This window comes from Sinohyriopsis cumingii, chromosome 3 (assembly GCF_028554795.1).
Source record: "Sinohyriopsis cumingii isolate HCF-2022 chromosome 3, ASM2855479v2, whole genome shotgun sequence".
NCBI classification, from domain to species: Eukaryota; Metazoa; Mollusca; class Bivalvia; order Unionida; family Unionidae; genus Sinohyriopsis; species Sinohyriopsis cumingii.
Window position 1 is genome coordinate 93,381,603 of NC_142963.1, and position 25,694 is coordinate 93,407,296.

A 25,694-nucleotide genomic window follows, 5' to 3' on the forward strand; every position below is an offset into this window, starting at 1 on the left:
TGCAACCTAAGACATTTAGACAGCAAACTGGGAAGTCAAGTTGAAAGGCAGTTGCAACCTAAGACACATTTAGACAGCAAACTGGGAAGTCAAGTTGAAAGACAGATGTTACAACCTAAGACACATTTAGACAGCAAACTGTGAAGTTGAAAGACAGATGTTATAACTCAAGACACATTTAGACAGCAAACTAGGAAGTCAAGTTGAAGACATTACAACCTAAGACACATTTCGACAGCAAACTGTGAAGTCAAGTTGAAAGGCAGTTGCAACCTAAGACACATTTAGACAGCAAAATGGGAAGTCAAGTTGAAAGACAGATGTTGCAACCTAAGACACATTTAGACAGCAAACTCAGAAGTCAAGTTGAAAGGCAGTTGCAACCTAAGACACATTTAGACAGCAAACTGGGAAGTCAAGTTGAAAGACAGATGTTACAACCTAAGACACATTTAGACAGCAAACTGTGAAGTTGAAAGACAGATGTTATAACTCAAGACACATTTAGACAGCAAACTCGGAAGTCAAGTTGAAGACATTACAACCTAAGACACATTTAGACAGCAAACTGGGAAGTCAAGTTGAAGACATTACAACCTAAGACACATTTAGACAGCAAACTGTGAAGTCAAGTTGAAAGGCAGTTGCAACCTAAGACACATTTAGACAGCAAAATGGGAAGTCAAGTTGAAAGACAGATGTTGCAACCTAAGACACATTTAGACAGCAAACTCAGAAGTCAAGTTGAAAGGCAGTTGCAACCTAAGACACATTTAGACAGCAAACTGGGAAGTCAAGTTGAAAGACAGATGTTACAACCTAAGACACATTTAGACAGCAAACTGTGAAGTTGAAAGACAGATGTTATAACTCAAGACACATTTAGACAGCAAACTCGGAAGTCAAGTTGAAGACATTACAACCTAAGACACATTTAGACAGCAAACTGGGAAGTCAAGTTGAAGACATTACAACCTAAGACACATTTAGACAGCAAACTGTGAAGTCAAGTTGAAAGGCAGTTGCAACCTAAGACACATTTAGACAGCAAAATGGGAAGTCAAGTTGAAAGACAGATGTTGCAACCTAAGACACATTTAGACAGCAAACTCAGAAGTCAAGTTGAAAGGCAGTTGCAACCTAAGACACATTTAGACAGCAAACTGGGAAGTCAAGTTGAAGACATTACAACCTAAGACACATTTAGACAGCAAACTGGGAAGTCAAGTTGAAGACATTACAACCTAAGACACATTTAGACAGCAAACTCGGAAGTCAAGTTGAAAGGCAGTTGCAACCTAAGACACATTTAGACAGCAAACTGGGAAGTCAAGTTGAAAGACAGATGTTACAACCTAAGACACATTTAGACAGCAAACTGTGAAGTTGAAAGACAGATGTTATAACTCAAGACACATTTAGACAGCAAACTCGGAAGTCAAGTTGAAGACATTACAACCTAAGACACATTTAGACAGCAAACTGGGAAGTCAAGTTGAAAGACAGATGTTGCAACCTAAGACATTTAGACAGCAAACTGGGAAGTCAAGTTGAAAGGCAGTTGCAACCTAAGACACATTTAGACAGCAAACTGGGAAGTCAAGTTGAAAGACAGATGTTACAACCTAAGACACATTTAGACAGCAAACTGTGAAGTTGAAAGACAGATGTTATAACTCAAGACACATTTAGACAGCAAACTAGGAAGTCAAGTTGAAGACATTACAACCTAAGACACATTTCGACAGCAAACTGTGAAGTCAAGTTGAAAGGCAGTTGCAACCTAAGACACATTTAGACAGCAAAATGGGAAGTCAAGTTGAAAGACAGATGTTGCAACCTAAGACACATTTAGACAGCAAACTCAGAAGTCAAGTTGAAAGGCAGTTGCAACCTAAGACACATTTAGACAGCAAACTGGGAAGTCAAGTTGAAGACATTACAACCTAAGACACATTTAGACAGCAAACTGGGAAGTCAAGTTGAAGACATTACAACCTAAGACACATTTAGACAGCAAACTCGGAAGTCAAGTTGAAAGGCAGTTGCAACCTAAGACACATTTAGACAGCAAACTGGGAAGTCAAGTTGAAAGACAGATGTTACAACCTAAGACACATTTAGACAGCAAACTGTGAAGTTGAAAGACAGATGTTATAACTCAAGACACATTTAGACAGCAAACTCGGAAGTCAAGTTGAAGACATTACAACCTAAGACACATTTAGACAGCAAACTGGGAAGTCAAGTTGAAAGACAGATGTTGCAACCTAAGACATTTAGACAGCAAACTGGGAAGTCAAGTTGAAAGGCAGTTGCAACCTAAGACACATTTAGACAGCAAACTGGGAAGTCAAGTTGAAAGACAGATGTTACAACCTAAGACACATTTAGACAGCAAACTGTGAAGTTGAAAGACAGATGTTATAACTCAAGACACATTTAGACAGCAAACTCGGAAGTCAAGTTGAAGACATTACAACCTAAGACATATTTAGACAGCAAACTGTGAAGTCAAGTTGAAAGACAGATGTTACAACCTAAGGCACATTTAGACAGCAAATCTGACAAAGAATTACCATTGTTCATATTCTCACTTGCTTGAGGACTCCAACATCTATAAAAAAGAACAGAAATAGTATAAGTAGTTAAATGAACAGTGACTGAAAAAGTATTATATGTGTAAGGCTTCATATTCCAATTACGTACATTATAAATGTAATATTTTCATTCTTATATGGTAAATATGGAGGCTTCAAGCATCCCGATTAATAATAATATAAAGAATATCAAGTGTTAAACAATGAGATTGAAGTGATATGACCAATGTTATATGATATTAGAAAACAGGAAAAAAACAGAAATGCAAATCTAAGTTTACAAATGTACCACAAAATAAACATGCGGATTTATGAAGTTACTTATGAATAACATAAATATACTATGTCGTGCCAGTCCAATGTGACTTGCTTCACAAACTTTCAAAGCCACTGGAGCAAGAAGACTAGGTTACTGTGAGCTACATTTACACATAGTAGTACCCTCCAAGACAAATTAACCCATAAGGTTTTTGGGATTGTAAATAGGACAGTGTCAGAAACAGAAAGCCAATTGCAAACATTTAACATTATCACAGGGGCAAGAAAAGAACTACTTTTGCCTGTGGTGAATAGTACCCAGCAAGATGAACATACCTCTCAAGTTTCAAGACTTTATTGTTACGTATATTTAATCTGCATTAAACTTGTTATTTTCCCATCAATATGTTTAATGCAAAATTGTATTTTATTGCTGACTTTGTCCATTATCAAGTTAATTTTCTACCTGACTAGTATCATTGATTTTGATTTTGTAAATAGCATGTTTATCAAGGTCCTGATCTTCAAAAATTCCCCATGAAATGCCAGTTCTGCCTGATGTTTACTATATTCTATATCATAATTTTAGTAAGAGATTGTTCTAGAATGGAAAATTCCCCATGAAATGCAAGTTCTGCCTGATGTTTACTACATTCTAATTTTAGTAACAGTTTGTTCGTGAATGGAAAATTCCCCATGAAATGCCAGTTCTGCCCGATGTTTACTATATTCTAATTTTAGTAACAGATTGTTCTAGAATGGAAAATTCCCCATGAAATGCCAGTTCTGCCTGATGTTTACTATATTCTAATTTTAGTAACAGATTGTTCTAGAATGGAAAATTCCATTAAGATACAGTATTTACAGAAAAAGCTAACTGTGACTTTGGTCAAGTGAAGGGCTTTATAATCTTGTTTATCTAGAAAAAGTATTAATTGTTGTTTTAATATCTTTTTGCCAAATCAGTCTTATCGTTGTGTTCAGTATTTGATTTGGGATAAAATTATTTATTGAAATTATTACTCTCTGGAATTAAGTGTTCAATAATAATCTTGGACGGAGACATTAACTTGAAATAAATAGTGAATTCAAACAAGGACATCTTAGATTATATCACTGTGATTCTTCAAAACACTGTTGTCACATTACCATGGCACCAGCCACTACAGGCACATCAACACCTTTAGCACTGGATCTTATTTTGAATACCACTGGAGTTTAATTAGAACTTTATTCATTAGGACTGGTGATAAAACCTTAGAACTATTTGGGATTTAATTCTCATTAATATATGTTCTTTTTTAAATTTTCACTTTTGTATTCTGGGGAAATTAATATGTTGAATTTTTTAAAAATATGTTGGTTTTCACACTTTTCTATTACTTCTCTTTAGACCTTAGAGTCATAATATTACCTAAAAAAGTGTTCGAGAAACTAGGCAAAATGCAAATACTTACTGTAATCACTAGAACATTAAAGAAAGACACTATGACCTAATTTTCCCAATGTATAGTATAACTTTCAAGTTAAATATAAGCATAAAGTTTAATTACTGTACATACAGTACAAAAAGTGTCATGGAAACTGTTCTAAATGCATGATGATGCTGATGCTATGTCAGAAAAGTTATCCTTATGTCTCACATGCTTTTCAGGCAAATCAAACTCATCATGACAGCAATCTAGTTTGATAAAAATATTTTGAAAAGTTGCAAAAGTGTGATAGCTGAAAACAGTATATTTATGGATGCAACTATGGAACACAACTCATCAGAAGAAAAGCAATTTTGAAGTTGCTGAAAAACCTATGCAGGAATGGCTTGCAAAATATCAGCAAAATTAATTCTATGTAATCGGCCACACAAGTTACAAGAAACTCATCGTGAACCTGAAAAGTGATCTCTAAAGGACAACGATTCCTGCAAAACTGGAAGTGAACACATCATAAATTCCAAACAAAATCTAATTAGAAAAAATATATATGAATGAACATGAAACAATCTTCATTAATTGACAGGCTGTATTTCAGTAATAATTACTATATATACTAATTTATAAATCAAGTCCAATTGCAAACAAAAACAATATCTTGTTTGTTTTATTGACTGCTCCTAACAAACTACACAGTGCTTGCAGCAGCACATTATGTGTGGCGGCAGATCTGGATCTATGTAGTTTACACTTATACTTGACTTATATCTGAGTATACAGTATATGGCATGTTCTGAATGGAGTAATAAATACAGAAGTAGACAATGAATTTCAGTAATTCAGCCAGACATTTCTTACTGAAGTAGGGAACATAAGCACATTTCTTACTGTATGGGCACATTATTCCAGAAAGGGCCTTTATTGTATGGGTACATTATTGCCAGAAGGGGACTTTATTGTATGGGCACATTATTGCCAGAAAGGGCCTTTATTGTATGGGTACATTATTGCCAGAAGGGGACTTTATTGTATGGGTACATTATTGCCAGAAGGGGACTTTATTTTATGGGTACATTATTGCCAGAAGGGGACTTTATTTTATGGGTACATTATTGCCGGAAGGGGACTTTATTTTATGGGTACATTATTGCCAGCATGGACCTTTACTGTATTGGCACATTATTGCAAAACGGGGCTGTTACCAAGGTTCATGCTCTTAGAATGATATTTTAAATTTCACAAAGAAAATTTACATTGATTTTTGTTTCCTTCTCAAACAGATATGTGATTTTTAATAAAAATCTAAATTAAAAAAAAAAAGGTTTGCATATTAGACTGTTTACAGTGGACTGATTACTTTGAATGCATAATCATTAAATGATGGTTTTATTGCTAATTAAGAAAAATGATAAAGACAAAGGATAGAACTTGCTGATGGATTGGAAATGCTGATAGGATCAGTTCATGCAGGCAACAATGCAACCAAAGTTATCAATGAAGCCACATCAATTTGTTGGTGGATGCTCACTAATGATCTTATGGACAGAGACACACATCAAGCACTGATGCTTTAAGATATTTATGATTTATACAACACCAAAGATGAGTTCTGACATAACTGAGAAAGTGCATGTGCTGCATGAAATCTATGTTTCAATGCAACATGTTTTGTAAATACAGCCCAAAGCATTACTCTGATGAATATAATCTCATTTACAAAACCAGAATTCAGTGTGACTCATTCTGCAACTGTGACTGCTGGTGACTCAGGCACACTTGAGACTTGCACTAGCACTGCATATCATAACAAGCCTGACACTGTGAGAATTACCTGTTATGTGTTTAGGCTCTCATAAACAGTAACAAGAAAAAAATGAAGGCAAGACACTTTGTAAAATTTAACAAATAATTTTCATCCCTAGTAAAACAAGGTAAATATCAGGAAAAGAACTTATGGTTTTAAGAGTCAAATCCAAAAATAATCCAAGAATTAAAATTCAGAAATCCTAGTAATAAAATATTCTAATGAATTTGAGTTAGAGTCCTGGCAAAAATAAAATGGAAGGCAATAGCATATACTGTAGTCAGTATAGTATTGATGTGTCAACAGTTCTTTGTTGATCCACAGAAAATAATAATGTTTTGAATTCCAAATAAATTTTCAATAAATATCTTTGTCCAAAAATTCTGTAGGTCTTGAGCACTTAAATGTTCCCAGGGAACAGAATTAATCTCTAAGAATCCAAATAATTTGAAGAAAAATTAAAGTATTAAACTACAACTGGTCACAACAGAAAAAACACCACCTTGATAATGAAGTGCTTAAAAGCCCAACTAAAATTATTTCTCATTACATCACTAATAAATTTGACTACTGTGCAATTTCGGTAAATTCAGAATTTCGAAAAAGAGGCTATTCACATGTGTAAAGTCACCTACACCCAGTACAGCCTCAATTCCACCACACTAAGAATGAATTAAAAAAAAGAACTTGTTTACTTCAACTCTTACTGATTCTGCATCAAAGTCAGAACTAGTTTTTATGAAAAAAAAAGGCATGGTCAAACTATTTTCTGGAAAATATAAAATTCCAGTAAGCAAAATTACATTACTATAACATGTAATGGAATTAAAAAAATTAAAACAAACAAACAATTAAATTAAATCAAATATAAATTAAATCAAATATACATAACATACCTCAATAATGCAATTAATAATTTTAATGCCATCTGCTGTAGTTGTAAAAAGCAGGTCTGAAACAACAGGCATAGATGTTTAAGGTTACATACTGTTTGGGTTTTCACCAACCATAGAACCAAGCAATTTGATATCTATTATGCCTGCAGCACCTGTGTAACTGCTATGCCATAATAATTGGCTAATACAGATAGATTTTTCCGTTGTGAATCAAGGTGGTCACATGGTGGATCTGTGTGGTGAAACATTGACAATACAACTGCACATTAGAGATTGACTTGACATTTTATAATAACAACAACACTTGTGTGTGAATATGTGAAACCCATTCATGTAGTTTATTTTAGAAAACCCATGTACATGACATATTACAGAACTGGGCTCAGTGATGTCATTCATGGATTATCTGCAAGTGTACCAAAAGCACTCAAAACCTTATAATCATGTGATCCACATATTGCTAATGCTAAGCAAGTAAAATGTATGTTGTAGACAGTTTTACAAGTGCTTCTGTGGATCACGTGAAACAACTGGGCTTGCAGGTGGCTCAGATGCTTTGAGATTGAATACAGCGCCACTTAACACTGTTCAAGATGGTTCCAGTTACATTACCATTGACTACCTACAGATAGTAAGGTCATTAATGAGGCCACTCAGCGCTGATTGTCAGACTGCATGGTTGCAAATCTGACATGGAAGTGGATTTACATTTAAGATGCCTTGAAGTGGTATTAAAGAAAATCAAAAAGGTATAAGTGGACACTAGAAGTTGATGCAATGGTTCAGTTTAAAAAGGTATTTGAACATGCATTTGACATGGGAGTGCCACTGCTGGTGGATCGAAGCAAGAGATTTCCAGCATGACTCACATCCAGCCAGGTATTCCAATCAGTTAAAAACACAACTGAATGAGCAAGACATATCTAGGTTTTTCTTCCATGTGAGACATTTGTGGAAATTGAGGGCAAAATGGTACAAAATGATGGTACCAATTATCCTGCCAATGCCACAGTGGGATTTGTTAACAATGGCATCATAGTATTGTTTAACAGTGCATGAAAAATCCATTTTGGACAATGTTGATGTGGCCACAATGATTGCCAGATGCAGCGATGATTACACGAGAACACAGGACAATGATGTTTCTCAAGGATACATTTGATAACGTGAATTCTCAACAATACTCAGCTGGGCAGTCTAAATCACACACCAATCCTGCTATTGATGCAGATGTACAAGCTGTAGTTGTGGACCCTAACAGCCCTTTCAATGGTGGATTTGCTCAGCGCCAAGGGCAACTTCGTGGAGCCTCATTATGATTTTGATGCAAAATTCCTCTCTGTTTATGTGTCAGTGGAACCCCGCTATAACGCGATGATCGGGGTCCATAAAATCGGATCGCGTTAAAAGCGGGGTCGCGTTAATGCGGGGTTTTACAATATTTAACTTTTTTTTCCGAGAACATATACGTGTATACATGTACAATGATCAAAAGTCGGCTTATCATCAGATGAATATTAACTGGAATGCATTAATTAAGATATATTCAAAATAATCGATGGCTAATATATTTATAGGTTATTACTGTGCATTAAAAACATTTACTAATTTTTATTTGTTTGAACGATAATACAGATTGACCGATAATACCAGACTATCGCTATATCATGAAAAGTGTATCAACACCATATGCTACCGTGCCGTCGTGGCATGCAGTTCATCCATAATGGATGTAATTTCATTGAAAATCGTACAGATTTAAAATATTCAATAATTTTGTAATAGTCTGAATTCGTCGTGTAAAATATAGGATGAACAAAATATTGAAACCATTTACTTGCCGTCTGATATCGTACGGTCATTGCATGCAGCTATTCCCGGGTCTACATACGGTGTCTGTACAAATTTCATACCGCTAAAATTGTATCATGTGCGACAACTGCAAGAATAATTAACAATCAACGCATGATTTCAGCGTGCAAATAACTTTTATTTCAGATTTTGTGAACATCAAAAGAAACATGTGAAAACTGCTAAATTAATGTTGCGCAAAGTGCAAAGTCAGTGTGGTTCCAAATTTAAATTTCATCATTTCTTGAAAAATATATCCAATGACGTTTGCTTCTTTGCCGCGAACTGTTGGGTTCTAGCAAAGTCAAGAATATTTCTTAATTGAAGGACTTTGACGCTGTCAACATCTTGTGTTTCCAGCCACCTTAAACTTGCTTCTAAATGTACTACTGCTTCAGACACTTTTGGTTGGGGAGTTGGGGTGCCATCGTCATCGTTATCATTATCATCACTGGTTTCAGGTTCTGATTGTGCAGCTTCATTCTTCCTGCTGACATTTGTAACAATTTCGTCATCTGATATGTGTTCGTATATAGGGCAGATGTCATCTACTGAATACCAGTTAAGGATATCATGATGACTGTGCTCGTATTTTTTGAGTGCTTCTTCTGCTAAATGTACGTCGTCTTCAGTGAATCCTGTAAATTCAAGCTCATCGTCACTATCATTTTGTGTCGAGGGCGTAAAAGCTGGCCCAAGACCCTTTATCCAGCATCGTTCAATGCAGCGTGCAGTGATAGCATCCCAGGCTTTACCTCCAAGGTGACATACTTCTTTTAAGTTGAGCAATGCCAATGATGTGTCGACGGATGCGTTATTATCTGCTACCATTCCCTTTATCATTTCACGGCGATAATTTTGTTTAAATATGGAAATTATGCCTTGGTCAAGTGGCTGGATTTCTGACGTAGTGTTTTTCGGGAGGTACGAAACTTTGATCTTGCCATCACTGCTGACAAGATTTTCCGCTGGGGGGGTGGGCAGGGCAATTATCCAGCAGGAGGAGAGCTTTTTCCTCCAGCTTGAGTTTTCGTAAATGAGCCCGAACATCTGGAACGAATGTTTTGTGAAACCAGTCGTCAAATATGGAGCTATTCATCCAAGCATTCTTGCTGTTAGCGTACTGAAATGGAAGTGCCTTCATATTTACATGATGAAAACATCTGGGAGCTTTCAATTTTCCAATCATCAGAGGTCTGACTTTGTGGCTGCCAGACTTGTTAACACAAAATAAGAGAGTCACTCTGTCCTTCCTCTTCTTGAAACCTTCTCGTTTGTGACTGTCAGTCTTGGTTGCAAGGGTGCGATCGGGTAACATTTTATAACATAAACCAGTCTCATCGCAGTTGTAAACTTGGTCGGCTGTGTAGCAACCGTCCTCCAGCAACTTTTTAAGCCCAATCGGGTAGGAATTGGCAGCCTCTTTGTCAGCGGAGCGGATTTCCCCAGACACAAGAACTTGGCTGATAGCGTGCCTTTTCTTGAATCTGTCTAGCCAGCCATTACTCGCCTTAAATTTGGAATCATCTCCATTGATACGGCGATCAAATTTCTCTGCTTGGGCTTTCAGAATTGGGCCAGAAATTGGAACACCTTCTGAGCGAGCTTGTACAAACCATTGGTACAAAGCTGAATCTAGGACATTGTCATTAGCTAACTTAACCCTTTCATGCTGTAAAACAGTTTCCTCTTCAAGAATGTTGGGCAGACTACGGAGCTTTCCTTCATCTGTTTTCCACCCTCTCAAAGTGGACTCGCTGATTCCTAGATCTCTGGCAAGCTGAGTTTGTTGTTTGCCCTTCTTTAGTTGATCTAGGGCATACAGTTTCTCTTTAGCAGAAAACGACTTGCGTTTTTGAACTTGCTTTTCCATAACAGTAAAATATTTTTTTATATAAGCAAACAACGTACACAGATAAAGCTCGATAACTAAGTAATGAAGGCCTGCAATGGTTACGAATCACTTTTTATATAAAACAAAATTAAGCTGAACGGATGTACAATTTCATACCCTTTTAATTTACAGATAATAAAGTGGATATTATTTACTTTCAACTGTTTGTTGTTTGATCACACCGCCAAGCACAGCATACATGTTGGCGGCTTTCGTCCTTTGATGTTTATTAAATTGTGCGACTCTTGTATCAACCACAGCTTTGTCTGCTGCTTGGCTGTGATTGCAGTTAAATAAGAAGCCCATGTCGGCTATTGTTTGAGCAACGACTGTATACAGAATTCATGGAAGACAATCACAAAGACGATTTACTGGCTTTACTCATGGATCCGTAATAAGTAACACTTCCGATAATGTTTACTTCGGCTTAACAATTCAAAAACCTAATGAAACCAGTTTTCTCTTCTAAAGTAGAATACGGAGCTTCACCACAACCTGTTCAAATTGATAAATTTCAGAAGCCAAGCGTTGTACACACTATTTCTCGTACGTTATATATATCGTATTATTTTAGAATTCATACATGATCACTTCTCCAAAATCACTTAAAGAACCTGGATAAATTGTTAAGTTCCGATCGTTTATTATTAAAAGTCATACGCGAATTCTTCCACCAAATTATAATAAACGTTTTACACACTATTTCTCGTACGTTAAACAAATATTTTCATGGTCCGATAAAAATACACGTAAATGAATTTCAAATTTCAGGAACCATGCCACGATCATATTATTTTAAAAGTCACAACTAATCTCATGCCCAAAATGAAGTTAATTTCTTGTTTTGTTTTTTTTACTTTTCTCCAAATTTTTTTTCTCCATGTGTGAATGAATATACGAAATTTCGGGAGCCATGCTACGACCGCGCTATATCCGAATTCGCGTTATGGCGGGGCGCGTTATAGCGGGGTTCCACTGTATATCACAGTCTGTGGTTTTATATGGACTGGCATCAAAACGCTGACTGATTTGCAGCTTTCCCAAAATGACTTCATGACACCGTACCCAATTTTTTTATTACTTTTCATGCACATGTAGACAACGCTGGTGGTGACTATAGATGTTATGCTGTCATACTTTCGGACAAGATACTGTTGTTGGAGGGTGCTGGTGGTCTCATGAGGGTCACTGATGCATCTGTGGAAAATTCATAAATGAAAATGTTACTTATTTTTATTAATAATGTCCAATCATTAAGTTAGTGTCAGCTTTACTTTAAATCAACTTGTGAAAATAAAACAATCAAAAATAATTGTGGGGTCACAATGAAACTTTTTCCAGCAAAATTGACTGGAAATATTCCTGTGTGGCTGACCTATACTCAGCTCTCTCACCTTAATGCAGCCAAACACAAACGTACCAGTGACAATAAAATTATCCATGTCAGAGGTGGCACAAATGCAAAAGACTGATGGGATAATTCCAATTATTGCACCGATTCCAGCATTATTGGCAGCAGTGGCACCAGTGGTTGCAAAAGCTGCAGAATTAGGGGTTGTCAGAACTACATCAGGAATGACTTGGAAAAATGCAAATGATGGCTGTATAAAAGAAGGATGAGGCCATCAATTGCCAGATATGAGTCATTTAATACCCCAGGCAAAGGTATTTGATTATCTGGTCACATAAGATCATGCTGTTGATGAAAGCAAACTTTCTCAAGTGTTAAATCTTGATTTACCCACAATGGAAAAATCGATCAAATGGTGTTTCTTGCTTTTCTACTAGATGAACTTGTGTCAGTTGTGTCTTGCACATGTAAACTTGTATCATCAATCTGGATTTATCAGCAGACCCTGACATTCATTGGGTCACATACGTTGTAACACCTCAATGTATTTTGACTCGTATTAACTTGCACCACCAGTTGGCGTTGCTAATTATTTATTAAGTATGGCAAACAACAACCATTTCATTTGACTATGCCAGTACAAGCATGGTTGGATGGTCCCATATGTGGTCATCCACAACTGACCCCACAAACACATTGATTTTAATGTACATGAGATATTATACAACAATGTCTTTTAACATTACGGACATTACTCAGCTTGATGGTGCTGATGTGGAACTGACCTGATTTGCCACCAAAGAAGATTTGTCAGAGTTCACCAGTTGTGTTGTTGCTGGAGTAGATCCATGTGAGCTTGTGATTTTTGAAGATCAAACCAGTCTAATGTACATAATCAAGATATTATTGTCAAGTTCAAAGGCGAGTTTGTGGTAAAGAATCTGATTGACCTCAATGACAATGGTGGAATCAGAGACAGCAGGGTGCTGGTTGCATTTATCCAAAACAATGTTGGTACAGCTAATATTGCTATAAAACAATACATGCAAAAAGGAAATCACTCGTGGACACTCACCGCCACATGTGGTAAGTTCATTTGCAACATACCTAAAACTTCTGAGCAGCAAAGAGGAACTAACTGATACTAGTAAAATAGCAACCAGTCAAATTATTTTTGAAGATGTAAATGGTTTTGATAAACCTAAATCCAACATCTTAATGGCATGCGAGTCTCTACTGTACTTAGATATCTGATTGTGAATGAAGTCAAATAACAGCAATTTAAATAGGCAGCATGGTCCACAAGAAATAATACATAATGAACCCAATACCGGCCTTCCAAAATCTTTTATGTATATAATAGCAATTTCGTAGATAGCCATTGATGAAATTCAGTTTGAAGTGTTTCATATCTATGCATACTGGTACTTAATTGTCTTTTGTCTTTGTGTTTAAGAATCAATTTATTATATATTTGATGGATTCTGACAGCTTTGATGAGGTTGCAGGATTTACAATACATGATCAGTGTTGGACCAACTTACAGCTGATGCTATCACTGATGATAAGTTTGTCTTGCTTGTCATCAAATATCTGTCACAAGAGCTTTACCATATCCTCGTATACCCTAAATTATAATAATTACATTGATAGCTGGAACTACCCTGATGTACCAGTACCAACTTGAGGTCAGTTACGTGTTATAGCATTAGCATGTGAAAATGCCAAAGTGCTGACTGCAGTACCAGGTGCAAACTCCAGGATTGTTTTTACAATGGTGCAGTGGTATTCACTGATGTATCCACTCCAGTTATGTTCAAGTTTGAATATTTAAAACCAACACTGACTCAAGAGAAAAGAAAGGTCTTGACTATTATTCAACACTTGTTCAGCTAACAGTTATTGGGCAAAGACGATCATTAAATGTAAAAGGTGTTGATTTAGTCTTTGTATTTCAATGAAAAGGGTGCCAAACCACCAAATTGCAAAATGGCTGGAGATTTAAGTGTTTCTTAGGCCAAGGTTTTTAATAACTGTATGACCATTGATTAGTAGTGCATGTATTTATTGTGCCTATGCAACCAGGTAAAGTCTGCATGTTATGCAATTAAAATATCTGATTGTATTATTAATAGAAGAACAGTCTTACCGGCATGAAAAAAATAAAGCAGAAAAAACAGCTGCAAAATGAAATCATCAAGAGAATCGTGCTTATTGTAAACATGCATATTTGGTCATGGACGCCAATGGTTGTCTGGCTGCAGCAGCAACTGTTGACTTGGTGTGACTGTAATCACAACTACATCAACCATGATTGTAGGTGCACCAATTGGAATTATTGTCAGAGTTATATCAATATTAACTAGTGTCTCTGGTGGTGCTAGTAAATTAATTTCAATGCAACTTTAATCTTGTGTACATGTCTATTCCTAATTGTTTGCAGCTGTACAAAGCAATCTCAATAGGATCAGCAAATTGTATTTGGTAGCAATTGAGGATAAAATAATCAGTGTGGTTGAGTTTGAGACTGCTGGCTGAAATGGAAAATCACAGACAGTACAAGCACAAAGAAAAACAGCGTGGATTCACAAAAGGACATGGTCAAGTAATGTATTAACAATTTAAAATGGATATACAAATGCCAAAAACACAAACAGACCTTCTGCCAGAAATATTAAGAACCTGCAAGAGAAGTCGAAGAATGATATGAATAAGCTCAACCAGACTGTATCAGAGATGGAATGCTCTCATGGTAAAACTACCTCAAAATCAAACAAAAAGATTCACAGCATATAATTAAAAGCCTTAAGACCCCCAAACAAGAAACTAATGCTGAGCTATAATATGGGAGAAATAAAAATCATCATGCAAAGACATAAAATCAATATGCAGTGACACATATAAGTATATATGAATAAAAATATAGCAATGTTTGTTGATCTATTAAAACTTGCAAATATTTCAGCAGCAGCAACACATTTCAACATGAAACTCAAAGAATATAACCTAAAAAAATGATATGGCACAAAAAAAAAAAACTATGTAAGTACAACACACTCTGCAATTGTAAGTAGAGTAGTATGAATGCCTCTGTTCCATGACTCATCACATGCATGGGTTGTGTGGTTATTAAACATGCATTAGTTACAGATGGGTAAAGCAGTAATGGGAAAAGAGGCAGAGATACATGGCAGTAACCCTTGGGGGACAGTGGGCCAAAACAGCCACAATCATACTACTCAGTCATCTTTAAGGTTAGAGAACTTTAATGTGACAGATGATCCTAAACCAGACATCATGCCTTTGATCTTACAGTTATCCCCTGACTAACATATACCCATAACTTGGAGTTTAATCTGAGTATAATGTAACTGGTAATCAATACTTCCCATGTGGAAAACAATTAAAACAACCAGTTAAGCTTATGAGTCATGCTGAAAATTACAGTTTTAATAAAGATGCCAACTGTGTAGTTCAAGAAGACAGAGGGGTACACTGAAAAGGGCAGATGAGGAAGAGGAATGCGCAGTATGGGTAGGACATCACCATCTCTTTCTTTCTAGCTGGAACAATGTATATAATTCTTAGAGACCTTTCATGAATGAATACATAGATCTAATATTAATGCAGATAAGATGGTGATTTAAGTATGGAGATCTAAATATACACTGACCAATGAAAAAACATAAATCTATGTCTTTACTGTATTTCAACTAATTTCAATCCATCGATTCTTGAAATCATTCAAAAGATGTTAGGTAGAAAATGAATTCATGATACATGAGAAACTTCTAATTAAAATCTAAGTCCAATTTATTATGAATACAGGTGAAGATCAATCTTGACCTGGATCCCCTTACTAATCTTTGTCATCAATCAATGAGGTAACAAATGTTATTCTGCCTAAATAATGTCTGTTACTGTTGGATAGGATGGGGTGGGGGCTGATGTGAAGGACAAACATAAATATTATAGATGCCTCCTGAAGAAAACATGGCAGTGTTAACTGAACCTGGGCCACATCTTCTTAAATCTGATTTAAATAAATGAAATTCTTAAAATGTTACAGAGTGGCAACAAAATAATGCTTGCAAACAGAGAAATAAATTGGGAGGTATAATTTATTCAAAATTTAACAGAAGGTGTGAATGGAACAACATTATTTAGCGCATTAAATAAACAACATTTATGTATCATGAGGTTGTACCCCACTTCCATGCTCTGTTAACATCAACATCATTTATGATACACCATAGTATTACAGAAAGAAGAAAGATATAGTTCCATATCATACCAAATGATGTAGATCTACTAATGGTGTTACCACATAATGTCAAAAAACATTTGAGACCAGAGTTTGTGTCAAGATTTTAGACTTTTTGGCCTTAAAGCTGACCAGTTTGAACTGCACAAGGACAGATAAACCTTTGTAAAAGGTGGGATAAGTTTGTCATTTGGAGTAAAATGGGTCCAGGACATAAAAATTGTGGGTCCAATACATAAACACGCAAAAGAAGTAAAATTTTTAGGCTTTTATACAATAAAACCAGTGTCCTTCACACATCTAATCATCCAGCTAACTGAAAATCTCTCAGAAACAGGTGCATTTGGATGTGCAGAAGTAATCCTAATAACATGTGTCTCCTACATTCATTTCAGGTGAAAACAAAAAGAATATCATGGGTCAATCAGTTAAGGACTGAACTTCATATTTTATCAGACTCATTAAGCCACAAAGCTTTAAAAAAAAATCAATTACACATTGCATGAATATCAATAATAATAATAATAACAACAATAATAATAAACACTTAATTTCATGAAGATAACTCAGCAGATCTGTAGATGACATATGTTCAGAAAGAATACACTTACAGCAGTCCCCCTCTTGAACAGCCCCAGCTTCTTACGGTCAGAATCCCTTGGCACAGACAAATTTGTATTCAAAAGGACCCATCAAGAACGGACACCCCTCTAACGCAACCAGCATATTAGTACAAAAATGTAAAATGTTCCTCTCACGAGTGGCCATGTTTTTTCAAATGTATCCAGAACCAATAATTAATTTGTATTGTGACATAAGGTAAGTAATCAGATTATCTCTATCGTCAATACATGTCTCCCAATGTCAAGATTATGTTACTGAAAGAAGTGTTGACTAAAGTACATATAATAGTAAGACTAATTTAATATATCATTGTTTATAAAAGCCAACGTTTACAGGAAATGGGCATAGGTTCTTCTCTTTGATGATTACAACTGGACATAATTGTCAAGTTCATAACAGGGTCAACATAGGCTAAAATTGGATTTTGTGCATTAACACACACACAGAAATTAACCTTAACCTTGAACAAAACAGGTACCAGACAAAGACTGAAAAATCACGTGACAACACATTATCACTTCCTTTACAAAGAAGGCATTCTGTCCACTCAACAAAAGTTTTGTCTGCATAATTAAATCGCATACAGTTAGCAACACCCGAATCATTACCAAACATTAACATGTCATTATATAAACGGAGACGCATTGTTTTAGAAGAAAGTCAGTTATTCTACTCTATCCAGTATTTATTATATAGACTTATCCAATGCTGCGATTATTGGAAACTTATAGTAAATCTTTATAAAACTGGGGTACTGGTTTTCCAAAAGGGAAGTTATCTAAGTGGTTATGAAAAATGGGGACAAGAAGCTTAAGGTTCATCCTTAATATAAGTACTTAAGTGTTGATTTCTCATCAAGGGAATTTGGAACAAGTGTCAAAAAACATTAGCAGATCAAGCATGGACTACACTACCAAATAAAGTTTCTTCTTGTAAAAAAAATTAACAAACATTTTAGAGATTTATTAGTTGTATGTTATAATTTCTTTAATAATATTTACAAAAAGAGACCATAAATGTAACAAGCACTTATTTCCTCAAATAAAGTCTCAATAAAAATCAATATGAACAGTCCCATTAAAAACCTGGATCACTGCAGTTAAATCTGTTTTTATTCCAAATGTAGACAGGTAGGCTGCTTTCCTTTCAAACACAACCATACTGCTTGGTAATACTGCTGTCATTAAATATGTGTTAGAATTCATTTGGACTGAAGGAATAATGGATTGAGATGACTTCAGATAACTCAAAATATCTCTGCCACTATTGCCTTATTTGATGTCACAAAATACAGGATAGTGCTTCCAGGTTATAATGTGGAAGGCAAAACAGATGTGGCTGTTGTAGTACTAGTTCAAGCTTTAGTTTTACTGCTACTGCTGACTGTCTGAAGAAAGCTTCCAAGCTTCCATGTGCCCCCCGACTTTAAGGCATGCTATGTTTACTGCCTGAAATGAATACAAGCTAGTAAATAAATAAAGAACTAAATATGTGATATAAATGAGATTAATGGTATAAATAATTGGACAAAAACTAAATTCTAAGTTTCACAAATGTTAAACATATCACTGTAAAATCATTATTAATTTAAAGACATGGAAAACAATCTTTTCAGAGTTAGGCAGTTCAAGTTTCTGGCAATTTGTTTTATTACATGAAAACAGCAAACAAAGACAGCTACACTTCATGTACTTAAAAATATATACATAGAATAAAGTCTATTGCATTCTTCTTTTTTTAAATGCACCAGAAAAGATGATGCAAATATCATATTTAATATTAAAATTAACTGTATAATTTAAAAGAATAATATATGAAATTAATGTCAATAAATGTTGTATAAACAATTATACTACAATCCAATTACATTATATGAGACTCCAATATTATAAAACAATATTTATTGCCTCTTTATTGCTACGAGAGAGAGAGAGAGAGAGAGAGAGAGAGACCTTTAGTATGTATGGCTAAAGCTTCCTTCCCCATTGCTGACAAAGTCAATCAACATCTTGCAACATGTACAATATGCCTCATGTGAATCTTAGCCATGATTTGTAATCCTCCTCAATGATCTAACTGGCATGAAACACACTTTCCTGGCATTCTGAAAGCTAATATGAATGGCAATCCACTCAAGCAAACTGTAACATGTAATCTGTAGATAGTCACATGACATCCTTTTACAGATATACAATAAGCTAGAATTTTATAAACATCTGTTGCTGATTTTACTTCAATACTGAAATATGAGAAAAGAAATTGAAAAAGAACATTTAATAAATGGCTAATGACAGCCATTTGCACACAGATAAATGCAATGTAGGGTAGTAACTAGGTCATGCACTCACTATGTCTATTTTTAGCTCATGCACTATATATTTACACTGTGACTGGAATTTCATGTGGTTTACACTTAAAATTATTGCAGTTTTTTTTATACTTGTGTCATGCAATCTATGTTCTACTATTAAAATTCAAAAAAATTTTTGGAAAAAAATCTCATTTACAAGCATTTTTAAGGCCTAGATTTTACCATAATAAAATGTACACACTTTCAAGATTTTAAAGGACCTGTGTAAACCCTGACTTTAATTTCAACCAAATAAGTCCTTAAGATATTTTTCTGCAACATTTAAAACACAAGATGCCAGAAAACTTCAAAGTCACACAGAGAAGGTAACTCATCTAAAATTAAATATAATACAGTGTAAATTGAAACTGAGCTACTTCTTTTTAATTTCAAATTCAAGGAGTCCTTCCAAAGTTATGATCGGAATTGAAAGTCATGACAGATGGAGTGACTGGACATTGGACAGACAGATGGGACAATTTTTAATATGATTCAAGCATTAAAAAGCTAATAACTGTCATAATTAAGTCAAAATTAAAGATAAATTATTAAGCACATGATCAATTATTATACACAAAATGGTCACCCTGTAAATATGTTTTCCATTTTTGAAATGATTCACTTCAAATACTTAAAATTTGCATCCATATCTTAACAAGGACTGTACCTGATTTATCCAGTATATCATATCTGGTTTAGAATTAGGTTTAAATTCAATGATGTATTACTTGATATTCAATGTGAATAAAAGGTTCATGTTGTTACCTTGTTTCTTCAACAGGAAAAGATGACTCCTGCGTGGAAACCATCCAGTGCCACCTGAAATTGAAAGTAAAAGATGTCAAAATGATCTAAATTATCTTTTCTTAATCCATTTTAAACCTGTGCAAATCTTATTAGTCATACCCCTATATATTTGTCTACAATCTGAACTATGAAGGCTATTTAATCAATTGTATTTCTATATCGTTTTTAGAGCTTAAACATGACATATTAAACAATTATAAATATGTACTTTAGCAACTGAAGCAGGCCAAAGATCTGTTAGAAAATGAGCCTTAATAACAATGTTAACTGTTTGTATAAAAATGACATAATTTGAAGTGAATGGCTGACTGCCAATTGGGAGACAACATTAGTTACATATTAGTTTGAGCAGGCTGTACAGAATGTTATGATAATCATCATTCCTATATATATATTATGCATTTGGTTCATTTTGTATGGGGTTCAAAATGGTAATAACATCACTTAGACCCCGGTAAACAAATGTGAAATGAATGTATTACCTCCTAAACTTAGTTCATCAGTAAAAAGTATTATTTAGTGTACACTGTTGTAGCTGTTAGTTTTGGCTATGTAGACCATTGCTAACAGCACTCTAATTGTAGCAGTTACCTCCCCTGATGCAAAATAATTCTGCCAAAAGACTGACAAATTAGCATGGTTTAATTAAAATCTAGCCTATTTTGAGGCATAATTTTCACTTAAAACAAACTATAGAGTAACTCAGTTCTGCATTCGGTTATGACCTTCTTGGAGTTTCAGTGACACTAATTTTAATAGAAATACTGGAATTTATATTGTAATAAATGACCAGTCATATTCCAATACAAAGAATTGTTACTCCCAGTAATGCAGGTTTATGTGAACCAAAGATTCCTTTTCCTCTTGTGGATCACTGAATCAAGCCCATAATAAAAAGTACACATCTCTGCTATGAGCACCCATTCTCAGCTCTGACATGTCTTTTTTAAAAAAACCAATACTTAGCAAATGGACTTGCTTAATTTTTGCATTTATGTGAGCGTGTCTGATGAGCACAAATGATTATACCAGTGATTTTATTCCTTTTTTTTTTTAATGTGTTCTTAGTCCAAAGGGTATAAGGGTTGCTGTATGCAGGCAAGGTTATTAGTGTATACACCCACAGACTCAGATTAAAATCAGTCCAAATCAAATACTGTATATAAAAATCTAAACCGGCAAAAATGACCCCCCCCCCATCACCACATGTTATATTTTGTCACCAAAAAGGAAAGAAATCCTAATTTGTAACATTGGTGAAGCTCATCACAATCTCTGAATTAAAAATTTATCCATTATTTTTCATACTTTTATGAAGAAAAAAATTATTTTTTGCATATGAGAAAAATAAATGCAAATGAATTTCAGGAGTCATGACATGAATGTCTTATATCAGAATTCATATTCTAAAAATGACAGTAAACATTTTAAATAATATTTTTTGTACTTTTAACACATTAACCCCTGGAGGTTTTTGTCATTTTCGCATGAAATTGGAGTAGGAAACACATTTTGAAAGCTATTTCTAAATGCATCTGAAAACACCAAATCTCAGGTGATCTTTTAATAACATACTGCCTAGTTGTGTTAGAAACATAGTTTTTCATTGGCTATTTGGCTCACACATGTGCAGAAGGGTAAAAGTTCTTTTCTTTTTTTTGTTGCTAAATGGACCCATTATTATTTTATTGAGACCACTCTTTATTCCAAATGCCCATCTTATCCTATTTTATGCAAAGGTTCATCTGTCTGTTTGCAGTTCATACCAGTTTGCCTTTGATCTGAGACCAAAAAGTCTAAAATCTGGACATAAAATCGGATCCCGACCACGGGCATATTTTGGATAGAAAAAAATTGGGTCCAAAAATTGAGGTTTTTACCTCTGTATTTTCTAGTGCAACTAGAAATTCCAGATTATTTGGTATCATTGTAGACCTACATCTGTCTACCTTTATATAATACCACCCACTTTACTGTATCATGCATGGCCATGATGCAACAGACCTACATCTGTCTACCTTTATATAATACCACCCACTTTACTGTATCATGCATGGCCATGATGCTATGGAGCTCGAGAGTAGGCTACTACCTCCTGCCACGTTAACTCGTCGCTAGGGGTTGATGTGTTAAGAAGAAAACAATTATTTTTTCGCATACAAGTAAAACACATGCATATGAAATTTCAGAAGCCATGCCATGAGCATGTTATATCTGATTTTATGTAATAACGGAGTGCACTATAGCAGGGTCACACTGTGTGCGTGTGTGTGTGTGTGTGTGTGTGTGTGTATATATATATATATATATATATATATATATATATATATATATATATATATATATATATATCTTTTTCAAAGGCAAATACAAAACACAGACAAGACAAACAAATAAAACAGAAAAACGGTTATGTCTGTGACAAACAGCAGTATCTCCTCCCAAGCAGCTGTCATTCAAAACACTCCATTAGGAACATTCCATATAGCCAGGCACTGAGGATAGGCAGAATTTTCTCCAACGATGAAACATTCCTAAAAAGATCTCAAGAGCTATCTAAACATTTAATTTACTGAGTCTACGACAAAGACCTGATTAAAGAGGCAACCCAAAGGGCTAAACAAACAAACAGCGATGACCTACTCAAATATGGAAAGAAAGAAAAGGCTGATAGGATACCATTTATCTGACCTACCATCAAGACAACCCCAAAGTAGGTAAAATCATCTGGAAACACTTGCCCATCATGGAATTGTTGGATGTACTAAAGTTAATCCTCCCTAAAAAAAACCTGTAGTCATCTACCGGAGACCAAAAAACCTCAGGGACATCCTAGTCAGGGTGAAACTAATGCCAATCACTAATCAAGACCACCCTAGTCAATCTGGCCCCCGTGGTGATAAAAGGTGCAAAACCTGTCAACATATAATAGAGACCAGGACATTTTCTAGCACAGTGGATAGAGAAAAATTAAACATACATGGTTCAAACAAAACGTGCAAAAGAGAGAATGTCATTTATCTCATCACATGTAAGATCTTTAGCCTTTGGTATGTCAGCGAAATTGAAAAGCTACACAAAAGGATCAACCTTGAAGTTCATAGATCTGATTGGATGACAAAGAAGCTGTAGATAAGCCTGGTCGCAGAACACTTCTCCCCATGCCACACTTTCAGTGATATAACACATATTGCAATTGCTCACAACCTCAACTGGAGTCCCCAAACTAGAAAAGGAAAGGAATCTTAGAACACTGAAACCAAGCACTTAAGCCAAGAAGACTATAAAAAGATAACCATGCACAAATAAAATTATCTTTTGCAGCCAACACATTTTCTTTTAAATAATACTCTAAATTTGCTTAATAGCTTATGACTACTATAATAATGAAATATCTGGGATATAATCTGTGCTTACATAAATTTACATAACGTAACAGATGTCGTTATGGCTCATCAATTTCTAGGTTAATACAAATATTTTCTCCAGTATCAGTAACAAGCTGAAATAAACTAGTTGACACATAAAAGAGTTAAAATGTTGAATTCCTGTAGAAACAGCCATGTAAAGTTTTGCAAACATCACCGTTTTTCTGTTTTATTTGTTTATCTTGTCTTTGTTTTGTATTTGCCTTTGAAAAAGGCTCATTAAAGAGTCAAAAGTGCTCGGGCTAGCCAGATACTAGTTTCACACTGTTCATTGTCAGTTTATTGCATTTATCTTAATCAATCCCTGATACACGTGATCCCTTGCTGGATCCAGTGCTCTTGAAAGGATTGTTATTTGCCATATGATTTGCATTCTTTATATATATATATATATATATATATATATATATATATATATATATATATATATATATATATATATATATATATAGTGACAGGGAGCTGACTGTTGACTTTTCTTTAAATAATAAATGTTATTCTTACAAATGTAAATATTGACTTAACTGGAATAAACACCGTAATAAAGCAATGTTATGCTGTCACTTCCATTAATGAATTAAAGTATCCTCTTCACTTTCAGTAATTAATATACAATTGTGTTGTTTAATATTTAACTTATGAGACCACTTCAAGTGATGTCCATATCTAGTTTTTCTTTATTAATTCTTTATTATTCTGTGTATTGTGTACGTCAGTAGTGTTCTCTGCATCTCTTATCATTTCTGAGGAACTATGTTAGCTGCCTTCTGATTGACTGCTTGAGATGCGACTTTAGCAGCAACTGGCTCTTGGCGGTTGTTGGGTTTCAGAGGCATGTCCTTCAATACTAGGAATACCATTGTGGTTGGGGGCTGGGGAGAGCTTCCTGCAGAGTTTGTAATGTATACATGTCTTTTCACATCCAACCTTTCCTCCTCAGTAAAGTTCAGTGAACTTGACCAGTAATGTATAAGAAACAGATAAGCCAAATGCAACACAGTTCAATATGCATACAATGTTGATTGAACAGTCAATGCTGCATTTGCTTCAGCATTATCATTATATCGTGGATTCAATTATCGGATCCATTTAACTCAGAAACATTCATTCAAAGTTCAACTTTCTTACCAAAATTTGACCACCTGGAGCACCAACCATCCAGATAAAATTTTCACTCGTTTTCTCTTTGATTATTAAAGTTTAACATAAGCCTCAGTTAGTAGCTGCATGTCTTACATGACCACTTTTACATGTCCTTATCTGAGAACAAAAAAACCTTACTCACCAGCTGTTGTAGATATTGTGTTTCAGCAGCACACCTGCAGGTCCAAATCTGTACGATCCCTTTCTGTCCCCATCATTGAACATCCTGGCTACAAAACCTCTGGTGGCTAACAGCTGAGTCAGCCTCTCTAGCTTACTCCCAGCTGCAGTCATGATGAGTAGGGACCTGTTACAATATTATCAACACTGTTTGTTAATTTGACTGGTAACTGAAAAATATCTGAAATAGTGACTGGAATAGTGTGGTAACAGTATGGCACTTGGTGCATAAGACAAATAAGGTAAAACAAATGATAGATATTAGTTACAGTCTCCATTGCAGGATTGGAGGTGACTGGTATTATTTGCTGACATTAAATTGACAGCCTTTACCATTGCAGCACAAAATTAATGATCCAAATTAATTAAAACTTGATTCCTCTCCAAAATGATTTGGTAACTCATTACACAAAATGACAGCTAAAAATATAAAAGACCTCTGCCATACATCGAGGTTTTAATTCTTTGGACAAGTAAACTAGCATTTATTTTATTTAAAACATATGACATTGTCCAAATATTTTGAAGCAGACTTTCAGAGGTCCCTAGAGCCAATGACTTAAGCAGGTGTAACTGACATCTGTGTAGTACAGTCCATGACTGTACTTGTGTTTGTATTTTGTTGAAGTTTATTAGTGTTCTTATCACTGCACAAGGGTCAGACTAAGGGACAGTAGTCTGATCAATCAACACCCCATATCTGTGTTGATACTGATGCACAATATGTGGGTCTGATGTGACCTGTTCATTAAAATGTGCAATTTTGCTGCATGCAAATCTTTCTGGAACAAACCTGTATACACTTTAGACACAT

The 25,694-nt window shown here is 35.0% G+C and overlaps 1 protein-coding gene and 1 long non-coding RNA gene across 5 annotated transcripts in view; both read right to left on the reverse strand.

The window, feature by feature from the left end:
- The window catches only part of LOC149803300 (DNA polymerase subunit gamma-2, mitochondrial-like), a 66,846-nt gene that overhangs the window by 40,032 nt on the left and 1,120 nt on the right, over window positions 1-25,694 (reverse strand). For all 4 annotated transcript variants that reach the window (XR_016420184.1, XR_016420185.1, XM_089953001.1 and 1 more), the window contains exons 2-4: window positions 24,843-25,007; window positions 20,088-20,141; window positions 2,580-2,617 (exon numbers count right to left, since the gene is read on the reverse strand). Coding sequence is in view for 2 of the 4 variants with exons in the window: in XM_089953001.1 (XP_089809127.1) it covers window positions 2,580-2,617; window positions 20,088-20,141; window positions 24,843-24,994 (244 nt within the window). In the remaining 2 variants the exon portion in view is untranslated. The remainder of the gene's footprint in view (window positions 1-2,579; window positions 2,618-20,087; window positions 20,142-24,842; window positions 25,008-25,694) is intronic.
- LOC149803301 (uncharacterized) lies at window positions 16,188-19,455 on the reverse strand. Its single transcript, XR_016420189.1, has 2 exons — window positions 18,925-19,455; window positions 16,188-18,420 (listed from the first exon to the last, which is right to left on the reverse strand). It is a non-coding gene; the product is annotated as an uncharacterized LOC149803301 (long non-coding RNA).